General features: G+C 33.4%; 1 protein-coding gene across 6 annotated transcripts in view; it reads left to right on the top strand.

Annotated features, from left to right (window-relative positions):
* CCDC88A (coiled-coil domain containing 88A) overlaps positions 1 to 21533 on the top strand; it is a 129590-nt gene that overhangs the window by 12839 nt on the left and 95218 nt on the right. For all 6 annotated transcript variants that reach the window (XR_010021626.1, XM_063077651.1, XM_063077650.1 and 3 more), the window contains exon 3: positions 17569 to 17677. Coding sequence is in view for 5 of the 6 variants with exons in the window: in XM_063077651.1 (XP_062933721.1) it covers positions 17569 to 17677 (109 nt within the window). In the remaining variant the exon portion in view is untranslated. The remainder of the gene's footprint in view (positions 1 to 17568; positions 17678 to 21533) is intronic.

Here is a 21533-nt window from a genome sequence, read left to right as displayed (position 1 = left end):
TGGCGACTAGGAGTAATCGGGGTGAACAGAAGTCATAAATGATGGGAGAGTGAAAGGAAGGACATTTTAAGCATAGAAAATAGCATGAAAAGAGGCATGAGGATGTGAATAAAAGTGGTGGGATCAGGAGATTTGAGGAGAGTGAAAAAATTTCTCAAAGCTGCTGGGAGGAAATCACAAAGGGAGTCAGTTAAAGATGAATGAATAGAAGTATTGTTATACAGGGTTGATGGGTTATTTGAGACTAGGAAACCACACATTTGTAGTGGAGCCAGTCAGCATGGTTGAGTAATCATTTTCTTTAGCTGCTCAGAAATTGAAAAAAATATCTGTAGAATTTCTTCAGAATCAGAGATTGATAAGTAGATGTGGCATGGAAGAAGAAGCATGCTAGAGATTCTTAGATGAATAATTGAAACGAATAGCTTGTGAGCATAAAGGAAGAAATCAAGTGTCATCATGAGGATGCTGATAGACTAGAGGTTGCAATAAGAATGAAGAGTGGGGTAAGGAGAAGTGAAAGAGTGAGAGAGGGTGGAAAGAATAGGAGTTTGAAAGGGACTTTCAGAATTTCATATTTTGGAGGTTACAATTCTGAATGATGATTAGAGCCAAGGTTAGACCATACTAATGAATGGATAAAATGAAATAGAGTGAAGATAACTAAAGTTGAGAAGGAACTGCCTTCTTTGTTCTTTATGAAGCTATGATCTCTTGTTTATCACTGCAAGTAGAAATGAATATTTTGAATAAAAATAGAAAGCTGAGCTATAAATAGCTAATTTTAACAGTGTTGTAATTAAGGAATAATGGAATAATTTAATAGTGGGGAAAGAAGAAAGCTGATAATTGTTTATAACTTCTTTTTTGGTGGGGGGGTGGCTGGCTGATATAGGCCTCAAACCCTGAACTTTGGTGTTATCAGCACCACACTAACCAACTGAGCTAACCTGCGAGCCCCTCAATATTTTTTGAGCATACACTATGTACACTATTATAAATGTTGGGAATACATCAGTGAATCAATGCAACATAAGTTATAGTTGTGCTTGGTGCAAGGGTAGGGAACAGGCAGGGACAAGTAAGGAGGATGGGTGGGTAGTGATGGATGACGTCCAAGTTTATGGTGGTGAGGTCCTAGATCAGGATGGACTATATGATTAGAGAAGAAGTACCAAATTTAAGAACTATAGCAAAAAAATTGATGGAATTCTAGATATAGTATTTGCAAGACAAGGAAGAATGAAAAGTGATGCCAAGGTTAAAGCTAAGCAGTCAGACTATATTTTAGAATATGTATTTAGAGGAAAAGTGTGAGGTTTGGATCCTTAATTTTGCTTGAAAAAATAAGAACATTTATCTTTATTTTTCCTCACTTGCAACTAAAAACATTTAAATGTGTAATACAGCAATGTCTTTTGACAGTGATGCCTAATTTTGTGAGAGAAACATTTCAATAGCTATGTATTTGTGCTCTTGTTTAACTTCTCATTAGTGTTAGAAAGTGCATATTTCACTTTCAAATTTATTTAGTTAATAGTTTTACAATTACAATTGACGCATCTTTAAAACTATAATTGATAGCCCAATTCTTTGGGGCTACTGGAATGCTTGGAAGTCTGTGCTTATAAGATATACCTTGTCCGGGGAGACTTAATTCTCTGACAAGAAGGTAGTTGCATTTTAATTACTAAGTTGTTAAAATTTAGTGATCTTTGTGTCTCTGTTAATTATGAGGATTCAAAGTTTTGTCTGTGCTGAGAGAAAGGACTCAAAGCAGCATTTCAGAGTTAGGATATTGCTGTCCACTGTAAATTTTTAACTCAGAATATTCATGTAATTACTCTGTTTTACACATTATTCGGAAAGCATAGTTTGTTACTGAGTTGTATTCTTGAAGAGAATGCTAATATTACTTGACTAGTTTTTGACAGCTTTTTTTTTTTTTTTTTTAGTTCTACAATGGAGGGCTGGCTGGTTAACTCAGTTTTGGTTAGACTACAGTGCTGATAATATCAAGGTCAAGGATTCAGATCCCTGCCTAAACTGGCCAGCTACCTCTTCCCCACCCCACCCCCCAAAAAAGATAAAACCAATAAAACTAATTCTACAATGGAGCAAGCAATTTGGTTCAGTAGTTAATGTTAAAGACTTTTATGTCCAGTACTTACTGAGTGTTTGACTTTTTTCTTTTGAGCATCCCATTATCCATCAATTTTGCAGCTCACAGTTATTTTCTTTTCTTTTCCTTTTTTTTCTTGTGACCAGTAAGGGGATCGCAACCCTTGGCTTGGTGTTGTCTGCACCACACTCAGCCAGTGAGCGCACCGGCCATCCCTATATGGGATCCGAACCCATCGCCTCGGCGCTTCCAGTGCCGCTGCACTCCCAGCGCCCCACTCTCCTGAGTGAGCCACAGGGTCGGCCCCAGCTCACAGTTATTTTCAAAATATTCTAAAATCTTAGGTTATTTATTCCTTAATCTTTGAAAAACTAGTGACCCGTTTTATTAAAATGGAAGTCCCCAAAACAGTTCATTTCTCTTGAGACATTTGTAGACCATGCTTAAAGTTTTTTTTAACTTGTCTGTTAAAAATTGCTTTTCTCTCTATAATGGGTACCTTTCCTCTAACTTGGTTTTTAGTTCATCACATCTTTTTCAGTATTACATTTGTATTTATGTGTAACTATTGTTTCTCTTCCATTTTACTTCTTTTTATTATATTCCTTCTTTGATTTTTGTCTCTCCTTAGCAGTGCTTTTGTAATAGATGTCTATTATTTTGCCTTTAATTAGTAGGCTTATAGTGGAATTAGACCCTTTTGGAGCACTTTTCTGGTACACTGAAAAAGACAAACCAGTATTGTGGTAATCTTATTCTACTTAATAGGAATGCATATTCTGAGAGTTGTCCTGTATGGGGCTTTTTTTTTTTTTTTTTCAGTATTAGATAAATTGAAGGGCTGGCTGGGTAGCTCACTTTGTTAGAGTACAGTGCCGATAACACCAAACACCAAAGTCAAGGGTTGGGATCTCCATATGGGCTAGCTGCCAAAAAAAGAAAAAGAGAAAGAAAAGAAATTGATGAAGAAAAAATATTTTCTTATCAAATTAAAAAACTTTTTACTTAAGGTAAGTTTCTATGGCGATTTTAGTTCATTAATTAGAATGGATCATACTAGGGAAAATATTTTTTAAAGCTTTTCCTCATTTTAGAGGGCTTTCTTGCTTCTTAAAAATGTGATACCTGTCACCCATAATTAATCAACTCTACTATTAAAATTACCCTAGGAGTTCAGGTTAAGTTTCCTTACTCTATTGAATTGATAGTGTGGGAGTGAAAGCCATAGAGGTTAGTTAAGTCTGTCACTGATCAAGGTAAATACCTAAATACACATCAGCCCATCTTGAGATTTCTTGAGTTTCTAGGACTCACTGGATCTGGAGCAAATACTGCCCTAGCATACTGATTAAAACAAATTAAAACAAACCTGTTTGACTCTATTTTAAGGTTTAAGGACAGTGGGTAAGGTTCCATCACAGGTCAGTGTTGCCCAATGGTTCTGTAAACAATCTTCTTTTGTTTCAGTCACTGGTCACGTTGGCCACCATATAAATGAATGTTCTGTTACTTTATGAAGGCATAGATTAGCATGATAACTGCCACTCTAGGGACTCTTTCAAGGTTGTCTGTCAGGTTGGAGTCATTTTCATAATAATACTAAGATGTCATTTTTGTGTGTATGTGGTTTTTTGCCTGTGTTGCAAAAAACACTGATGGTGCAAAAGCAAAGGTGGGTAAAACTGCTAGCATCTTAGCATGAATAAAGAAGTTGTACCAAATTGTATTGGTAGTCATTGCATTCTTCACACTATGCATTTCTAGTTAGAGAAAAAATTCCAGTTTCACTTAAAAACATCCTTGATGAGCAGTAAAAGTTATTTTATTGAGTCTTGACTCTTGAGTACATGTCTTTTTAACATTCTCTGGGACAAAAATGGGAAGTATGCATAAAACACTTCTATTGCATAGTGAAGTGTGATGATTATCTCCAAGAAAAGTTACTCATATGATTTTTTTGAGTTGCAAGCTGAGCAAGTCCCTATATTGTGGAAAACCATTTTTACTTGAAAGAATGAAAAACTACTGTTATTCATACTTGAGTACTGGACAGATGTTTTCTCAAAAAGGAATAAAGTGAGCCTGTCACTTCAAGGAAAACAATGGACTGTATTTGTTGTTTCAGTGATAAAATTTGAATTCTAGAAAACAAACTTGGCAGCTTCTTAATATTTAAAGGCTTTTCTAATGAGATTGGAGGTGATAATAGTAAATGGTTTTTTTTTTATATTGAATGATAAAATGTGCCAACGTTTGGAAGATCTGTATAACTGAAAGAACCAATGACCAATGCATGATGTTAAGAAGTCATGCACATGTAATTAAAAGATCCATCCAACATGCCAGATAGGCCAAAGGACTTTAATGAAAAACAGAGTATGAAAAGTTCTTTGATACGATTTCAGGTTCCACTTTGCACTAACCTTTAAGAAAGTATCCCTTACTGAATTTTAGTAGTATCAAAGAAGAATATTTATAATTATCTGAAAAGTCTATTAAAATGCTTTTCCTTTTTTTAATTGTATATTTGTTCGAAGTCAGATTTTTCTTCTTTTACTTCAAGCTATACAGTGCATCACAACACACTGAATGCAGAAGCAGGTTTAAGAATCCAGCTGTCTTCTATTAAGTCAGACACTAAAGAGATTTTCAGAGATGTAAAAGAATTTCACTCCCTACCAAAATATTTTTCTGTTTTGGGAAAGATAGTTATTTACCATAAAAATATTCTCTATGTTAACATACAATGAGTCTGTTATTTTTAGATAAATTAATACATTTTTTAAAAAATTCTTAATTTTTACTTTTAATAAATAAGTATAGATAGATATAACCTACATAAACAAAAGCTCTTTGGGGGAGGGGATCCTCAATAATTTCTAAGAGTGAAAAGTTAGAAAACTTCAGAAAGTTAGAAGACTGCTAGCTTAATATTTGAAGGGCTCATGTTGGCTCATTCTAAGAAATAAATGGTAGGTATTTAGCCATTTTATTCAGTTTAGATAAAACCAAAGTTGTGTGTGTGTGTGTGTGTGTGTATAATATTGGATTTTTATTAGTTTGTGTTCATTTGCAATATTTAAATTAAAACATTACTCCTGTTTGATAAATCAGTGAATAATATGCTACAGTGCTAGATTAATCTTGGGCTAACTAGAAAATGTCATAGATTTTTCAATTTTTGAAGAGGTAACTTAGTGTATTTAAAATTCTGAGAATAAATACATGTAGGGGCTGAGTCTGTAATCTATGTGGTAATTATATTTCACATACCACTTCAAGAATGACTGTGTAGTCATTGTGAAGATCAAATCAGTTAATATAAGCAAAAATGTTTTGTAGATATGTAAAAGATTGTATTAATATTAGGTTGCATTGTTGACTGTCATGCACAGTGATTGAGTTTATGAGAACAGGAAAAATTAAGTTGAGGGGATACTTTTTTTTAAAAGCCACTGATTTCCCTGATTATACTCAAGCCTAAGATACCTTACTGCTTGGATAACCCTTAATGGAGGTGATATTTGCCCAGTTAATTATTTATTCATAGAGCAAACAATCTGGTTTATGCACATTTGAAGTTAGATACGTAAATTACTTATTTCAAATGTTTCATAGTGACATGCAAATGTTATGTAGTTTTACTTTACTATATAAAATCCCTCAAAAAAAAAAAAAAACACACTAAAACCTCTATACAATAGTTTTAAATTACAGTGGTATGATCAAAAACATGAACACATGTAGCAAAAGCATGATGGTTCTTAATCACCATCAGTTAAGCACCAACACAGAACAGATGGTCCAAGAGGACACATAACAGGTTTGCAGTCTGGGTAGAAGAGCATAAAGCCATTAAAACTATCAGATTTCTGTTTCTCATAGATATTAGTCAATGAATAAGGAAAGACATAATCATTGGTTTTACAAGGACCAAATCTTAGTGTATTAGTGTTGCAAAATTGCCAACTTTTTCTTTATTTTTTCCCATTAGAAAATTTCTATATTCAGTGGTAGATAATGGTATTGCTTATTTATTATTTTAATTGAAATTAATGTAACTTGTCATAAGTAGGTCATTTATAAATGTGAAATTGCTTGAGGCCCTTTTTTACTGCCCTGTTATATTTATTTAACTTCCGTCTAGACAGATTTGAGCTATATTGCTAGGCTATTTTGCCACTAAAGCATTTTTCATTTTTCATCTTATAATAGGAGATGGGTGATTTGAGATTGTGCAGCCTTGGAAATAGCTGTGTATGCTTAGACTGGTACTTGCTCAAATATCATATGTCACATGTGTATCATTCAAGAGCTCATCTTTTAGAAAAAGGCCTTTCCAAAGATATGTTCTTTAAAAAAAAAAGGTATGCTTTTAAAAAGAGCCTAATCAAAACTTTATTAATTATGATTATCTACTCTGAATTAATCTTTGTTTAGCATTTTAAGTATTAAACAAAATGAAAGGCAGAATATTTAGAATACTTAATAGGCTACAGTTCCTTTTTAGAGAATTCTGGAGTCATGCTATACCCAGTTTAAATTAGTATACTGTGATTTTATTGTGTATTTAAAAAACCTTAAAATACCCGCAGGAATGGGAGTGCTTTCTGTTTTTACATAGAATGTATTCTTTTTACAGATGAAGTTTTTTATATTGTTTTATTTTCTTATGGTTTAGGCTTACTCTCACAAGTGTCTTTTGACTCTGAATTCCTAGCATTGAATCCTGGGCATATAGCTTCATTAATTGTGCTTCAGCTAATAATCAGACACAATTACTAATATTTTTCCCTAGAAGTAAATAAAATGGACATGAAGCAAAAATTTTTTGTGGGTGTTTTTAAAAAACTGTTTTAAAAATTTTTGCATGGTTAAAAGGATTAGTTAATACCAGCAGGTTCATAGCAAATAACAGCAGTCTTCTGCTCTATCCCACCTCACATCTCAGTTCAATTCTCCAGGGTTAAAAACTTTCAAAATTTTTTTGGCGGTTTTCTTCTGTTATTTAGCCCCATATATGACTACTCTGGCACTTCTTGATTTATCCTTTTTTGACATTATCTATTGACTTCCTGATAATGGTAGATAAGATTTTATTTTTTTTAAATGCCCTATCTTTATTTCTTCTTACAGTGTCCTTCTAATATAGTTATCACAAGTTTATTTAAATCAGTAATCAGAATTTACATTATTATAACTATGTATTGTTTAGTGCAAAGCCAGCTATTATTTTTCCAGAAGTTGTTGTCTTGTTCTGCATTGTTTTCTGTAAATTTATCCTTAAATATTCAACTATTTTTCATGGAGATGAAGCTTAGAACTTTTCAGGCAGTTTCATGAGAGGGCAGTCCCTCTCACATAAAGAGATAACATCCTTGGGGAGAAAGGTCCTGTTTTCCATGCTTCTAACATATGTCAATATGACCCTTACTCAAATTAGGCATGCATCACATGGGAAACCCAAGCCATGTAATTGAAAGTTATGGCTCTCTAGATCCATGTGTAGAGTGCTTAGTGGTTATCCTGGCGTACACATCTAGAAAGTTTATAATAATAGACAGACTGTGGTGTAATAACCAATGATTCTAAGTAGAAACTTTTCAGTTCTGTTTTCATACTGAAATAACTCTCAAATAGGTACAGTGTAGATTAGCAACTGAAAGTGGAGGCTTTGAGTGCCCAAGTATTAGCTTGTTCAACCAAAGAACTCCACTCTTCCACTGGATTTCCTGATAAAACTACCAGATCGTAGAAATCCCCTCAAATCCCACGTACTCATTTCAAAGATTTGTAGGCACAAAGCCACACAGTTTTATAAAAGGATGTAGAAAACTTTTATTCCCCTATCTTTAAGATCACCATTAAATATGAGGTTAATTTTAGGTGTTGAAATACTTTTCCCTCAATTTTTTCAAATACTTTCTCTAGCTTACTTAAATTGAACTTTTTATTTTCCTTGGATTTCTAAAATAATTTCATCTGATACCGTTAGTATATAGAAACTAAATAATTCCATCTTTTATACTCAGAATTATCTTAATTGTTGAAAGGAGTCTTTCTCAAAGACTGAAACAACTTAATATGAAACTTATAAATGTTGGTTTTACAAAAAATTCTTGAAAGTTTTTGAGCAAGCCACAATTCTAAATTATGGAAACTTGCTAATGCTTAGAAGACCTTTATGCAAAGGAGACTAGAACTTCCTGACTACTGAATAAATTTCAAGATATCATGATAGTTATGTTGGGCATAAAACTTAAAAGGAAATTTTAAAACTTTACTTGAAAAAAAATCACTTTAAAGAAAACGGAGAAACTTGGTAAGAACTCTGTGTCAGGGCAAAGATAGAATTTACATTATAAAATTTGTTAAAGGGGAAATGAAATCTCCATGTCTTTTTTAGAATATTTTGCATCTCAAAGTATAATCCAAATTATATTTTGTCATATAGTAAAAGGTTTGCACTATAAATATTCACAGTTATTTTAGTTTATATACATTTTCAGTAGTAATATTGACTCTTTCTTAATTAAATACTATTCTCAGATTTTTTTTTTTTCGACAGCTGGCTGGTATGGAGATTCATTATTGTCAGATTTAAATACCCAGGTTTATAATAAAATATTGCTATAATTAACTGATGTGGTAAAAGGAAATGAATCATCTTTAGTTTGATTACTCACTGTGAAAACAGAATTGGGAATATGCTCAAACAATACAATAAACAGTGTTTTATTGTACACATGGGTTTTGTAGATAACATTGCTGAAATCTTTTTCTATCAGTCTTATCTTTGTTTTCCTGAATGATACTATAAGAGAAAAGGCTAAAAGAGAGTAAAGGAGAAGTACTCCAGGATCTTAGACAAATTAATAGTATGGATTTCGATTTTCTGATTCATGGTGAAACCATGTCTCTCTCTAAAGTATTTTCTAGGTATGAATGTTGTCAGTGTATGAATAGGGGACAACCATCATGGGTGATTCAAATGTAGAATAAAGAAAATAGAAATAAAAAGATGGAAGAATGCTAAAGATAAAAGGTATTCACTGAATAGACATGATTGCAAGTGAAATTTATATATCTGTAGGTACACCTCACATTTTTGTTACTATGGTTGTTTCTACTCTGTTGTCCCAATTTTAAGTATACTTTTCTCCGCAAAGTAATATGACCAGTACAGTAGGTGCTCAGAGTATTCGTTTAACTTACTAAAAGTGTACCAGAGATGATTACATAAAACAGCGTTTTTCCTTCAGCTCTCTGGGTTTTAGCTGTGACTTCCTGACCATGTTGCTGTTTGTCTTTGTCTGCTATGACACATGATTTGACTTCTGTGATATAGTCTCCTTGTTTTTTTTTTTTTTTTTTTTTAAGATGACCGGTAAGGGGATCTTAACCCTTGACTTGGTGTTGTCAGCACCACGCTCTCCCAAGTGAGCTAACCAGCCATCCCTATATAGGGATCCGAACCCATGGCCTTGGTGTTATCAGCACCACACTCTCCCACGTGAGCCACGGGCCAGCCCCTAATGTCCTTGTTTTTATAAGTAACTGGTTCTGGTTGGTGCTTTTACTTCAGAGACTCGCTTCTCCATTTAAACTCTCATTTCCTTTGGGCTATTCTGACTTTATTCATTATTTCCCTTGCACTAAGCATAAATCAGTCATATGTCAGATTTAGCCTGCCTCACATTCTCCCTTGTTCTGCAGATCTCAGACTGTAGTTTACTTAGGACTCTGTTATCCAACTAATCTTTGAGATACAAACCTTAGTGGGGAGTGTCTATTCCAGGCTGCCAAGTGAGTTGTTGGCTTGGAGAATATCATCTCATAACTGTTATTAGAAAGCAACAATTTTTAAAACACTATGCTTAGTCTCTGATCATTTATTCTTATTTTTATTTGTTCAAACAATATTTGTGTTAGGACATATGCTAATTTTTAGATATAAAAAGGTGAGTAAGATGTGGTCCCTGCTGTCAAGGAGCTTATAGTCTAGTGAGAATATAAAAGTCAAAAAGGCAATTAAGTATTTGAAGATCTAAGGTAGAATTATGTACCAATAAAGGAGAGTAATTGTTATACCTTGAGGTGGGGTGAGAGAATGTGTAGTCTAGGATTATGAGGATGATTGTTAGCAGATGTAACAATATAACTCACTACATAAACATATTAAAGGAGAAGAATTAGATGGGAGTAGATGTAAGAAAAACTGGATAAAATTCAAGACCCGTTTAGATATTGAATAGGAATGGAAGGGAACTTAATCCATCAAAACGTTACAGCAAATATCATGTATTCATGGTAAACATTAAAAGCAGTCCCATTAAATTTGAGAACAAGACAAGGATATCTGTCATCTCCACTACTATTTATTAATGCAGTAAGTAAAGAAATATAATTAAAATCTAAGATTGAAAAGGAGAATATAAACTTATTTGCTGACAGTATTGTTTTTTTAATACCTATAAAATCTGAGAAAATGAACTGAGTAAACTAAGTTTTGAAAGGTCATTAATTAGATGTTCAACAAGCAAAAACCCTATAGTTTTCCTGTTAAACACTAGCAATGACCAGGTAGACAATGTAATAGAAAATAATCCATTTCACAAAAGTAAAACAAATAAACAAAAAAAATCAAGGAATAAAACTTAAATGTGTAAAACCTTTGTGGGGAAATTTTAAAATTTTACTGATGGAAATGAGTGGTCAGTTTTTAATCCAAGTGATATTATTAATAAAATGCCAATAAATTCCAATGAGGTTTTTCACTGAAACTTATAAATATCCTAAAATTCCTAGAAAAGAGTAGTTATGTATGACTAACCAAGACAGTTTAGAAAACAAAAACAACAACAAAAGGGTTTTGTCTTAGTAGACTCAAGATAATAATAAAGCTGTAGTAATATAAAAAGGAAGGCTGGCCATTTAGCTCAGTTGTTTATAGCTGAGCCTTATAACAGCAAGATCATGGGTTTGGATCCCCGTACAGGCCACCTGCCAAAGGAAAAAAAAAATAAAAGGTTTTAATGATACAGGGATATATAAATGGGTTAGTGGAACAGGTTAAACTCCAAAAGTAGAATCACAGTTATATGGGAATCTGGCAATATAGATGATAAGCTTTTTAGTAAATGATGTTGGAGTGATTATCAATATGGAAAAGCTACAAATTATATTGAAGAGAACCTTTGAGAGCACCAACAGACAACCTGTTAGAATAAGAAAGTTTAATGTGGTTGCTAAAGAGCAATAAACAAAAATTTATAGCACTCATATATCAGCGATAACCTATTAGCGAATATATTTTTAAAATATTACATTTACTCTCACAGCAAAAACTACCAGGCATCTAGTAATAAATCTAATAAAAAGCCTTCCTGGAGAAAATTATAAAGTGGTTTTGCAGAAGAGCTGAATGAATAGAGAGGTATACCATGTTCATTAATGGGGAGACTTAATGCTGTAAAGTTGTCAATTCTCATTTAATAAATTTGTAGATTGAATGCAATTCCAATTAAATTCTAGCAGCTTTTGGTTTTTGTTTATCTAGAACAACAAGATGATCCTAAATATCATCAAGGACCGTGAATAGTTAGGATAAATTTTAGTTAGGGAGTCTTGCCCTACCAGACATCGCAATGTTCAGAACTATAGTAGTTAGTTAAGATGGCACTGTTAACATAGGAATATGAGGGTACTTCAAAAAGTTCATGGAAAATTGGAATTAAAAGATAGTATAAATTTTTCTGTGAACTTTTCGAAGTATCCTTGTATGCATAGGCCAGTGGAACATAAAGGAGAACAGAAAGAGTCTGGGCCTATGTATAAATGGGTACACTGAATGATGAAAGTCATATCAATGGTAGTCAATAAATTATTTGCATGAATTGTGTAGTCATCTAGGAAAAAATATCTTATTTATAAAACTAGATTCAGATGGACTAAAGACCTAATTTTTTTTAACCCACTCTTAAATTATTAGAATATTATATAGAAGACTACATTATGATCTAAGGAAAACTTTCTTAAAATGAGACACAGAAAGCAAAAACTTTAAAGGGAAACTAATAAATAATCAGATAAGAAACAAACTGCAGAAAATACAAACAAAAATTTGTAGCCTAAAATAAATATACACACACATGTATATACACTAGTTCTCAAGAAATGTGATAAATGAAAAAAGTGTGTTATGTAATGATATGTATAGCTTTGTACTATTTATGCATATTAAAATCAGATATTTTTATAGATACTATGTATATGTATAGGAAGAGAAGAGGGCATTAGGTAGGAGGTGGTGGTCAAGGAAAACTAATTTTATCTATAATGTTCTAATTATTTTAAAAGGAATGTATAGTCAAATAGTGAAATAATTGTTTTTAAATTCAAAGGGAAAAAAGTACTAGAAGCAAACATGGTAAAATGCTAACATTGTAATTATAGGTGATAATATGGTGAGTGTTACTTTCTTCATTGCACATTTCTGTGTTGTATTTTACCTCCCTCCCCCTCCCCAGCTAAGAGGTGCTCTTTTTCTTTTTTCTCCTGAAGCCATAGAGTAGCACAGAACAAAGTAGGCATTCATGCTGAGGACAGATGGGGGGTATGGTGGACCACAGTGAGGTACACAGAGCTATATGGCACAGGGTGTTGGAGCCCAAGAAGGGTGAAGAGGATGACATGCAAAAGGGGAGTGTGCCCTGGCTAGTGTAGGGCATGAGCCTGAGCTGGGTGTGAATACTACCCACATGTGGGATTTTTGAACCTGATTGGATTGAGAGCATTCATAAGGAAGGGAAACCTGGTGTAGGATGTGGAAATACAAATTGGTTTAGAAAGGTGGCCAGGTGAAGAGGTGGCCCAGTGTGGGGAAAAGTATCCTATCCAAATGGGTAGAAGGGTGGTCAGGTATAGGGTACCAGAACCTGAACTGGGTTAAGAGAATGTCATGGATGAGGGGCTGCCCCATGTGGGAAGTCAGAGCATGGATGGGGTAAGGAGTATATCCTGTGTAGGGATGGCCTGATGTGGAGTTTGGGGTGTCAGAGATGAATGAGGAGGGCTTCTACATTTGGTGACAGATTGGTTAGGGTGTGACAGTGATATTAAATTGGTCACACATAGGAGATTGATCAAATATATAAATACATTAGGAAAAATGAGAACAAGGTTTGTCATTGTCATAGAAAGGAGTTACAGATTTGGGAAGGAAACGAGTGAATACTGTGGTTAGAGTGGAATTGGAGGTATTGATGTGAACTCATGCTTTTCAAGATGTACACATAGATAATTTCTCTCAATCTGTCCACTGAGAGGGCACAGAAACAGCAACACCTTAGTAGCAATGAGCAAACCTATAGTCTTGATCTTGGCTTCAAAATACAATTCTTCAGGGCCAGCCCGTGGCTCACTCGGGAGAGTGTGGTGCTGATAACACCAAGGCCACGGGTTCGGATCCTATATAGGGATGGCTGGTTAGCTCACTGGCTAAGCGTGGTGCTGACAACACCAAGTCAAGGGTTAAGATCCCCTTACCGGTCATCTTTAAAAAAAAAAAAAAAAATACAATTCTTTACTAAAATGGAAAAATGGCTTATTCATGGTTGTAGTAGGGAAAGTAAAATAACAGCCTGGAACATTTTGTGTCAGAAAGCAAGAAAGTACTCAAAGAATCATGGGAACATACAAAACGGACACAGAAACCAGCTTGAAGGAGCTCCCACTGGCCATGTCTAGGATGCAATGAACATCAAAATAATTCAACAACCTATTAAATATAGTAGGGAACCATCAGTCTGTAGTGATATAAATAAATAGGTAGATAAATAAATAAATTGAAGGTTTGATGAAGAACAGATTATTGGCATAGTTTCAAAGTACATGCTCACAAAATACTTAGTACAGATGGTCCCCAACTTAAATGGTCTGACTTAATGATGTTTTGACTTACTTTGGTGGGAAAGTGATGCAGATTCAGTGTGTTCCTCAATTTATGATAGGGTTACATCTGGGTAAACCCATTTTAAGTTGGTTGGAAAACTCACTTTTGTTTTAACAATATTTTCAATTTATGATGGGTTTATCAGGATGTAACTCCACTGCAAGTTGAGAAGCACCTGTAGTCACAAAAGGAAAATAGTAACTATCATGGAGAATACCAGCAGATAATAGTTGAATCAGGTGATAAAAATGAATGTCATCAGTAATGAGACAGATCAGTCATGTACCACATCTTAGGATGCATTGAGAAGAACACAGCATCTCTTCCTGTCAAAAATGCATAATCTGAACCTGATTATGAGTCAGACACAGTCTAATCAGACAAACCCAACTGAAAGACATTCTATGAAATAGCTGGCCTGTAACCTTCTAAAATGTCTAGTTCATGAACTTCAAGGAAAGGCTGTTCCAAGTTGAAAGAGACTAAAGATTGCAGTTCAGACTCCTGAATGCAAAGTGTGATTTTGAACTGGATCTATTGCCTATAAAGGATATCCATTCGTTATTGGTACAAGTGGGGAAATTGAATGAGATCTAAGATTGGAAGATACAGAAATATATCATTGTTGATATCCTGATTTTGTTAGTAATATGTGTTTGTAGAAATGAAACAGGGATTGTTAGGTATCAGGTCAGCAGTTTATTCTCAAGTGGTTCAGGAAAAAGACTGTACTGTTCATGCAACTTTTCTGTAAGTTTAATACTGTGCTGTAGATCACTTACTCTCTGTTCATTTATTTCTGTTTTCTCTCTCTGTTTCTTTGGACTGCTTTTATTGCTGTGCCTCAAGTTCGCTAATCTTTAGTTATACAATTTTCTATTTTCAGGTATTGTTTTTTTCAGCTTTAGAAGTGCCATTTGGGTTTTTTTGTTGTTGTTGCTCTTTGAATAGTTTCTTTTTCTGTCCACATAATGTTCATGTATTTTTTATTAAATCATGTTTTTTAAAAAACGGTTATAACTGTTTTAAAGTATCTGTGATTACCATGATTTCTTTCATTTCTGGGTCTGTTTCTATTGACTGTTTCCATTTTCTTTTCCATTTTTGTGTTATGGATCACATTTTCCTGATTTTTTTGTATATCTAGTAATTTTTATCATATGCTGGAATTTTAGAGTGTCTGGATTTTGTTTTTTGAAGAGCAATGAATTTTGTTTTGGCAGGTTGCCAAGTTACTTGCAGTCAGTTTGATCCTTTCAAGGCTTGTTATTAAGCGTTGTTAGGGAAGTTCTTGAACAGCTTTTACTCAACCCCCTAGTTTAGTCCTGCTTCTAAGACATGACTCTTCTGAGGTCTCTACTGAATGTTCTGGATGTTCATTAAGGTCTCCCCTCCACTCTGGCAGGTCAGAAGTTGAATTTCTCTTCTCAGTTTGTGAGCTTTGGGAATTGTTTAACTTACAGCTTTCCTGTAGTTTGTTGTTCTCTGCTTAGCCTTATGGAGTTTCAGAGGATATATGCGCAACTTAATATTTAGCCAAAATATTACAGGCAGCTTTTTGGAGCTCTTTGTTAGTGTAGCTCCTTTCTCTCCGGTATTCTTTTGTCAAAATTTCAGTCAACTCAGACTCCTCAGAACTCCAACTATGTCTCTTCAAATTCAGTGACATTTGGGCAGTCCCCCTCTTTATAATTTTGGAAAGTGCCTCACTGCTGCAGTAGAGAGAACCTAGTTAGGGATTATAGGCTTGCATTACCTACTGTCAAAGGTCTGAAGATGGTTTCTTCATGTGTTTTGTCCAGTTTTCTAGTTCTTTATGGTGAGAGAGCAACTTTGCCCTCCTTTCTCCTTTTTGTAATAGCTATTCCTTCCTATTTTAGCTTAGTTTGATTGTATTATTTTCTCACCTTGTACTGTAAGCAATCTCAGTGTAGATGGTTGAACCGATTAACAGTGTGGGGATTGACAGTGTGGGCGTGGCCAAAGGGCAAAAGGTTCAAGATGTTGGATTGCTGGCAAGAGAACAGTAGAAATAAAGCAGTGATTCTCGGACTGTGGTCTGAGAATCCTGTCAGGGGACCATAGGGTCTTCCCACTTCTAACTACATGTGTGAGACTGAAACTTCTTCATATATTTGGGAATCAACCTGTTTTTAAAAAATTAAACCAGACATTAAAGAGATGTGCAAAAGTAGTAGACAATATCGCTCTTCTTACTAAATTTTTTTAATTGGTATTTGTTAGTGTATAATGGATTTATTATTTTTTAAAATTAGTTAATAAATAACTTTGAAATTTTCTCAGTTTTAATTTCTAATACAGTGAATATTGATAAATATAGCCCACAAAAACAAAAGTTGTGTAGAGCCATCAATTAAGATTTTAGGCCGTCAAGTTAGCTCAGTTGGTTAGAGCAATAGCCTTATGACACCAAGGTCACAGGTTCAGATCCCTGTACTGGCCAAATGCCAAATGCCAAAAAAAAAAAAAAGATTTTAAAAGGGTCTTGAGACCTAAGCGTTTGAGAATTGCTGAAATAAAGCATAGAGTCTAATCTGTTTAGGGAAGGAACTGAAGGCTTTAGTAGTATAAGGGACTTCATAAGAAGGGTTAAGGAATGAGAGGTTTCTGTTCGGCTCATAGGTGTCAGTTTCTTGACTTCTCTGCATCCTTGTGTGGAGGAACTTGTATCTAAATTCTGTAATCATGGGTTAATACTCTGTCCCAGCAACTGCTTAGGTTTCTGCTTTCTGATATTCTGGACTCAGCCCTTGCATAGAGTATCCTGATTTATTATCTGCCATTTCACTTAGTAATGTCTTTCTGCAACCTGGCCTGTTTGCTCTAGTGAGGAACTTGCTCATATCTGCTTGTGTTCTGGCTTCAACTTAACCTTCTGTTCTAGTGCCACCACTTTTACATGATTTTCCCATTCTTAACCATGGCTTGACTATTTTTATTCCTCAGTTTCTGCTACCTCAGAATCATTCATCCCTTTGCTTTCATTGAATCTGTAAAGTTCACCCAAGATAAAAGTACTAACCTGTGTCATCTACTTCATTCTTTAATTTTTTGGGACATTGCTTGCTCAAATATAATCCCAATTACTCAGTGAGGACAAATAACATTTATTGGTTATTAGCCCATATTTTAAATTCTTGATTTAAATGGATTTATTTTGGATGATGGAAATGTATATTCAAAGGAAGTAAGAGGTTAATCATCCCAGGAAATAACAAAATGAGAATGAAGGGGAACATCTGACTTAGGCTTCAAATTTATTTTGCTACTGCTTTAGGAATATCAGATGCATTTATATTAATTAGAATTACATAATACATGTCAAAGTTATCACCTGTCCTTTTGGATCACTTTTGTTAATGCAGATGAATATACAATTTGTTTAAAGAAAAAAATGTATTATATGATTAGTTTTAGTCATCTATAGGTTCAGTTAAGTTTCAATGTAATTTTAAAGTTTTTTTTTTTACAGTAATCCTAAATCGGAGAGTCAGAGAGTAAATAAAAAAGTCAACAATGATGCCTCACTTCGAATTCATAATCTTTCCATTTTGGTGAGACAGATAAAATTATATTACCAGGTAAGTGGTCCTTTTTTTTCATCTGGTACTTTAATAACTACTCACACATTTATATTTTTGTGTTACTTAGTATCATTCGTCTAACAAGTATTAAATGCTTAAATGCTTATTATATCCCAGGTCCTGGTCTGTTTGCTAGAGATAGATTAGTAAATAGTTTATTCTTATAAATGTTAAAGATATAAGCAAGCACTTCATAATTGTCTAATATTACTAATGATTACTGTATTTTATCTATTTTTAAAACCAGTTTCTAGTTACCTGAAAACTTGCATAGTGCACTACTTTGTTAACTTACTTGAATTATGCCTCTGAAAAGTGTAATTTTTATTGTCTTTTAAAAAAATTTAAATTGGATGCATATTTTAGTTTTTAAATATGAACATTCAATATACTTCTAAGAATTGCTATAGTTGCATTGCACAAATTTTGGTATGGTATACTTTTTAAAATGTTTTTTTTTATTCATTTTCTAATTTCTCCTATGATTTATTTCACTTATAAATTACTTAGAGGTACGCTTTTAAATTTCCAAACATAGGGAGAAAATGAGAGGCTAGTTCATGGATACAAAATTATAGCTTAGACAGGAAAAAAAAAAAAGAAAGAAAAATAAAAAAATAAGTTCTATTGGTGTACAGTTGACCCAGGAATCTATAATTAACAATGATTTACTGCATGTTTTCAAATGACTAGAAAAGAGATCAAATGTACACAAAGAAATGATTAAGTCTTGTAATGATGAATATGCTAATTATCTTGATTAGATCATCACACATTGTATACATGTATTGAAATATAACTCTGTACCCCATAAATATGTACAATCAATGTTTGAGCAGGGGCTGGCTGGTTAGCTGAGTTGGTTAGAGCCTGGTATTGCTAACACCAATGTCCAGTGTTTGATCCCCGTACCAGCCAACTGTCAAAACAAACAAAAAATGTTTCAATAAAAAAATTTCATGTGTACCTGAAAAAAAAATGTGTATTTTTCAATTATTTAGGTGCAGTTAGAGCAACCTTATTTGTTAATTGTATTCACATCTTTTGCAGTTTTATTAATTTGTCTTTAACCTATCAGTTATTGAGAAAGATGATTGAAAATATCCTGATATGCTGATGGAATTATTAAGTTTTCCTTTGTACACTTTGAAGCTATGTTACTGGGTGCAAATGAGTTTAAAATTGTTAAATCTTTTTGGATAATTGGATCATTTATTAGTAGTTGTTTCTATATAGTTTTTTCTTTTACTGGCTTAAAATTTTTTCACTCTATTTCTTTTTTTTTTTCCAGAGGCCACTATCAAAATTATGCCTTTCATATTTAACATAGCAAAGGCCAAAATTAAGTAATATCTTCACCCTTTTATGGAATAGTACCATGCTATTAGAATACTTGAACTCTAGTTATTCTCTCTTACAACTTTTAAGCTCTTGACTTGTATTTTAGTTCTATTTTTTTAACCCTACAAATTAAATATTGAAAGTACTGTTAAATGAATAAAACCAATGTTTCTTTAGATCAGGCAACATGTTTTCCCTTTTTTTCCTCCCTCATGTTTTTTTCTTGTATCTCAGACCTTCCTTTGGTATCACTTTCTTACTAAAGTACATCCTTTAAATATTTGTTTAGAGAGGGCTTGTTGATAGTAAAGTTTCCCATTTATTTGTCTGAAAATGCCTTTATTTCACCTTCATTCTTGAAAGATAGTTTTGTTGAATATGCAGTTCTAGGTTGATGATTATTTTTCTCTTAGTGCTTTGCAGATTTTATTCTTTCTCTGAATTACTTTTTGCTCTGGATGAGTCAGCTATCACTCTAATTGTTCTTAAACTGTCTTTTTTCTCTTTTGGCTTCTTTTAATATTGTCTCTTCTCATATTGCCTCTTTCTGTTCTATTAATCTGATATCCTTCAGATATTTCTAGTAGATGTATATTAGGATTTCTTACTCTATCCTCCATGCTTATTAAACTCTTAAAAATATTATCAATCTTGTATGCATTTTGAATCTTTTTTTCAGAACTCTCTTTCTCTGTTTACTCATTTGCTCCTTATCTGGGTCAAATCTTTTGTGTAACCCATTGGTTATATCTTTAACTTCTAGAAGTTCTGTTTGGTTATTTTTATGTGTGATTTTTCATTTGTTCATTAATCATTCTTTTATTTCCTTTATTTTTTCCATAATTAAAAAAAAATTTTATTTTATTTTATTTTACTTTTTTGGCAGCTGATTGGTTTGGGGATCCAAACTCTTGACCTTGGTGTTACAGAAAATTTCTATTTTAGATTTTACATCTGATGATTTCAAAATCTGAAATACATGGAGATCTGAATCTGCCCTTTGTTTTCTGCATGCTGTTTCTCAATAGTATGGTGGTGGTGGTGGCTGCAGTGGCAGTAATAAGTTTGTATGTTTTAATTCTGAGCTCATTTATCTTTGGGAATTTTCTGGAGTTTGGCCAAGGATGCTTTGCTTCAGAGAGGATTTCGTTCCTCTTGTACAGCCAACTCCAAGCCACTTTTAATTTAATTTATTTTTAAGTAACTTTATATTATTTTAGAAACCACGCTGGTCACTATAGAAAACTAGAATAAAATAGAAAATACAAATGGTTCCAGTGCCAGGAGATTGCCACTATTACCACCTGAAGAGATATGCCTCTTGATCTTTTTTTCTGTATTTTTGTGTTTGTAAATTATATTTTTATGTGTTTAAAAAAAAAAAAAAAAAACTGGGACCACACTGCTGCTGCAAATCCTTGGAGAAACAACCCTTCTCAATCTCTACCAAAAGGGCAAGAAAGTCAGCTTCCTCCTTGTCTTCCTTTGCATGGCTCAGGGATTTTTGTTTTGGTTTTTAATCTTTTAATTGAGGATTATCTTTTTACTTTTGAGTTCAGACATACATTTAAAAACATTTTTAAAAAATGTCTAGCATTTCAAATTTCCTTCCTTCCTTCCTTACATTATCTGGTTCTCCTTGTTGCCAAAAATAGAAGTTTGTGCTAGATTTTTTAATAAACATTTTGTTAATACTTGTCAATATTCAGGCTCTCATTTTCCTCCACTTGATTTGAGTGGGTTAGATGTTATGGTATTCATGTTTTGTCTTTTACTGTTTTTTATATCAGTATTTTTAGATATTTTAAGCCAAAGACTAGATTTTGATAAAGTGACTCATTTTGACAACTTTCATCAGTTTCCTTTGGTCAGTCCTTATTAGAACAGTGCTAGATTTTTGGTTTCATATTATCTTTAGAGAGGTGGAAGTTTTCTTTGGAAATTTTAGTGATACTCCTTGGAAAAAAAGATGGAAAAGACAAAGGGATTTCCGCATCAGAGTCTTAAGTCAGTGCAGCCTATACTGCTGCTTTCTTTGATTTTTTTATTGAGATACCATTCACATACCATAGAATTTAATTATTTGAAGTGTCCAGTTTCATGGTTTTCAATATAGAGTTGTGCTACCATCAGCACAGCCAATTTTAGAATATTTTCATCACTCTAAAAAGAAACCTTGTATCCATTAGCATTCACTCTCCATTTCTCTCAATCCTTCATACCACCTTCACCCCCTAAGCTCCCTCCTTAGACACCCACTAATCTATTTTCTGTCTCTACACATTTGCCTATTCTGGACATTTCATATAAATGGAATCATATAATATGTGGTCTTTTGTGACTGGCTTCTGTTACTTAGCATTATGATTTCAAGGTTCATCCATGTGTAGCATGTATTAGAATTTCATTCCTATTTATTATTGCTTTCTCATTCTTTGTCTTCTTCCTTGCTGGTGCCAGGTATTTAAATTATCTTTGTATTTATCATGCTAATCTGATGATGTTATAGTCA

Source organism: Cynocephalus volans, chromosome 14 (assembly GCF_027409185.1).
Source record: "Cynocephalus volans isolate mCynVol1 chromosome 14, mCynVol1.pri, whole genome shotgun sequence".
In the NCBI taxonomy this organism is placed as follows: Eukaryota; Metazoa; Chordata; class Mammalia; order Dermoptera; family Cynocephalidae; genus Cynocephalus; species Cynocephalus volans.
The sequence above is the reverse complement of the archived record's forward strand: the minus strand, read 5'-3'. Positions and strand labels throughout refer to the sequence as shown.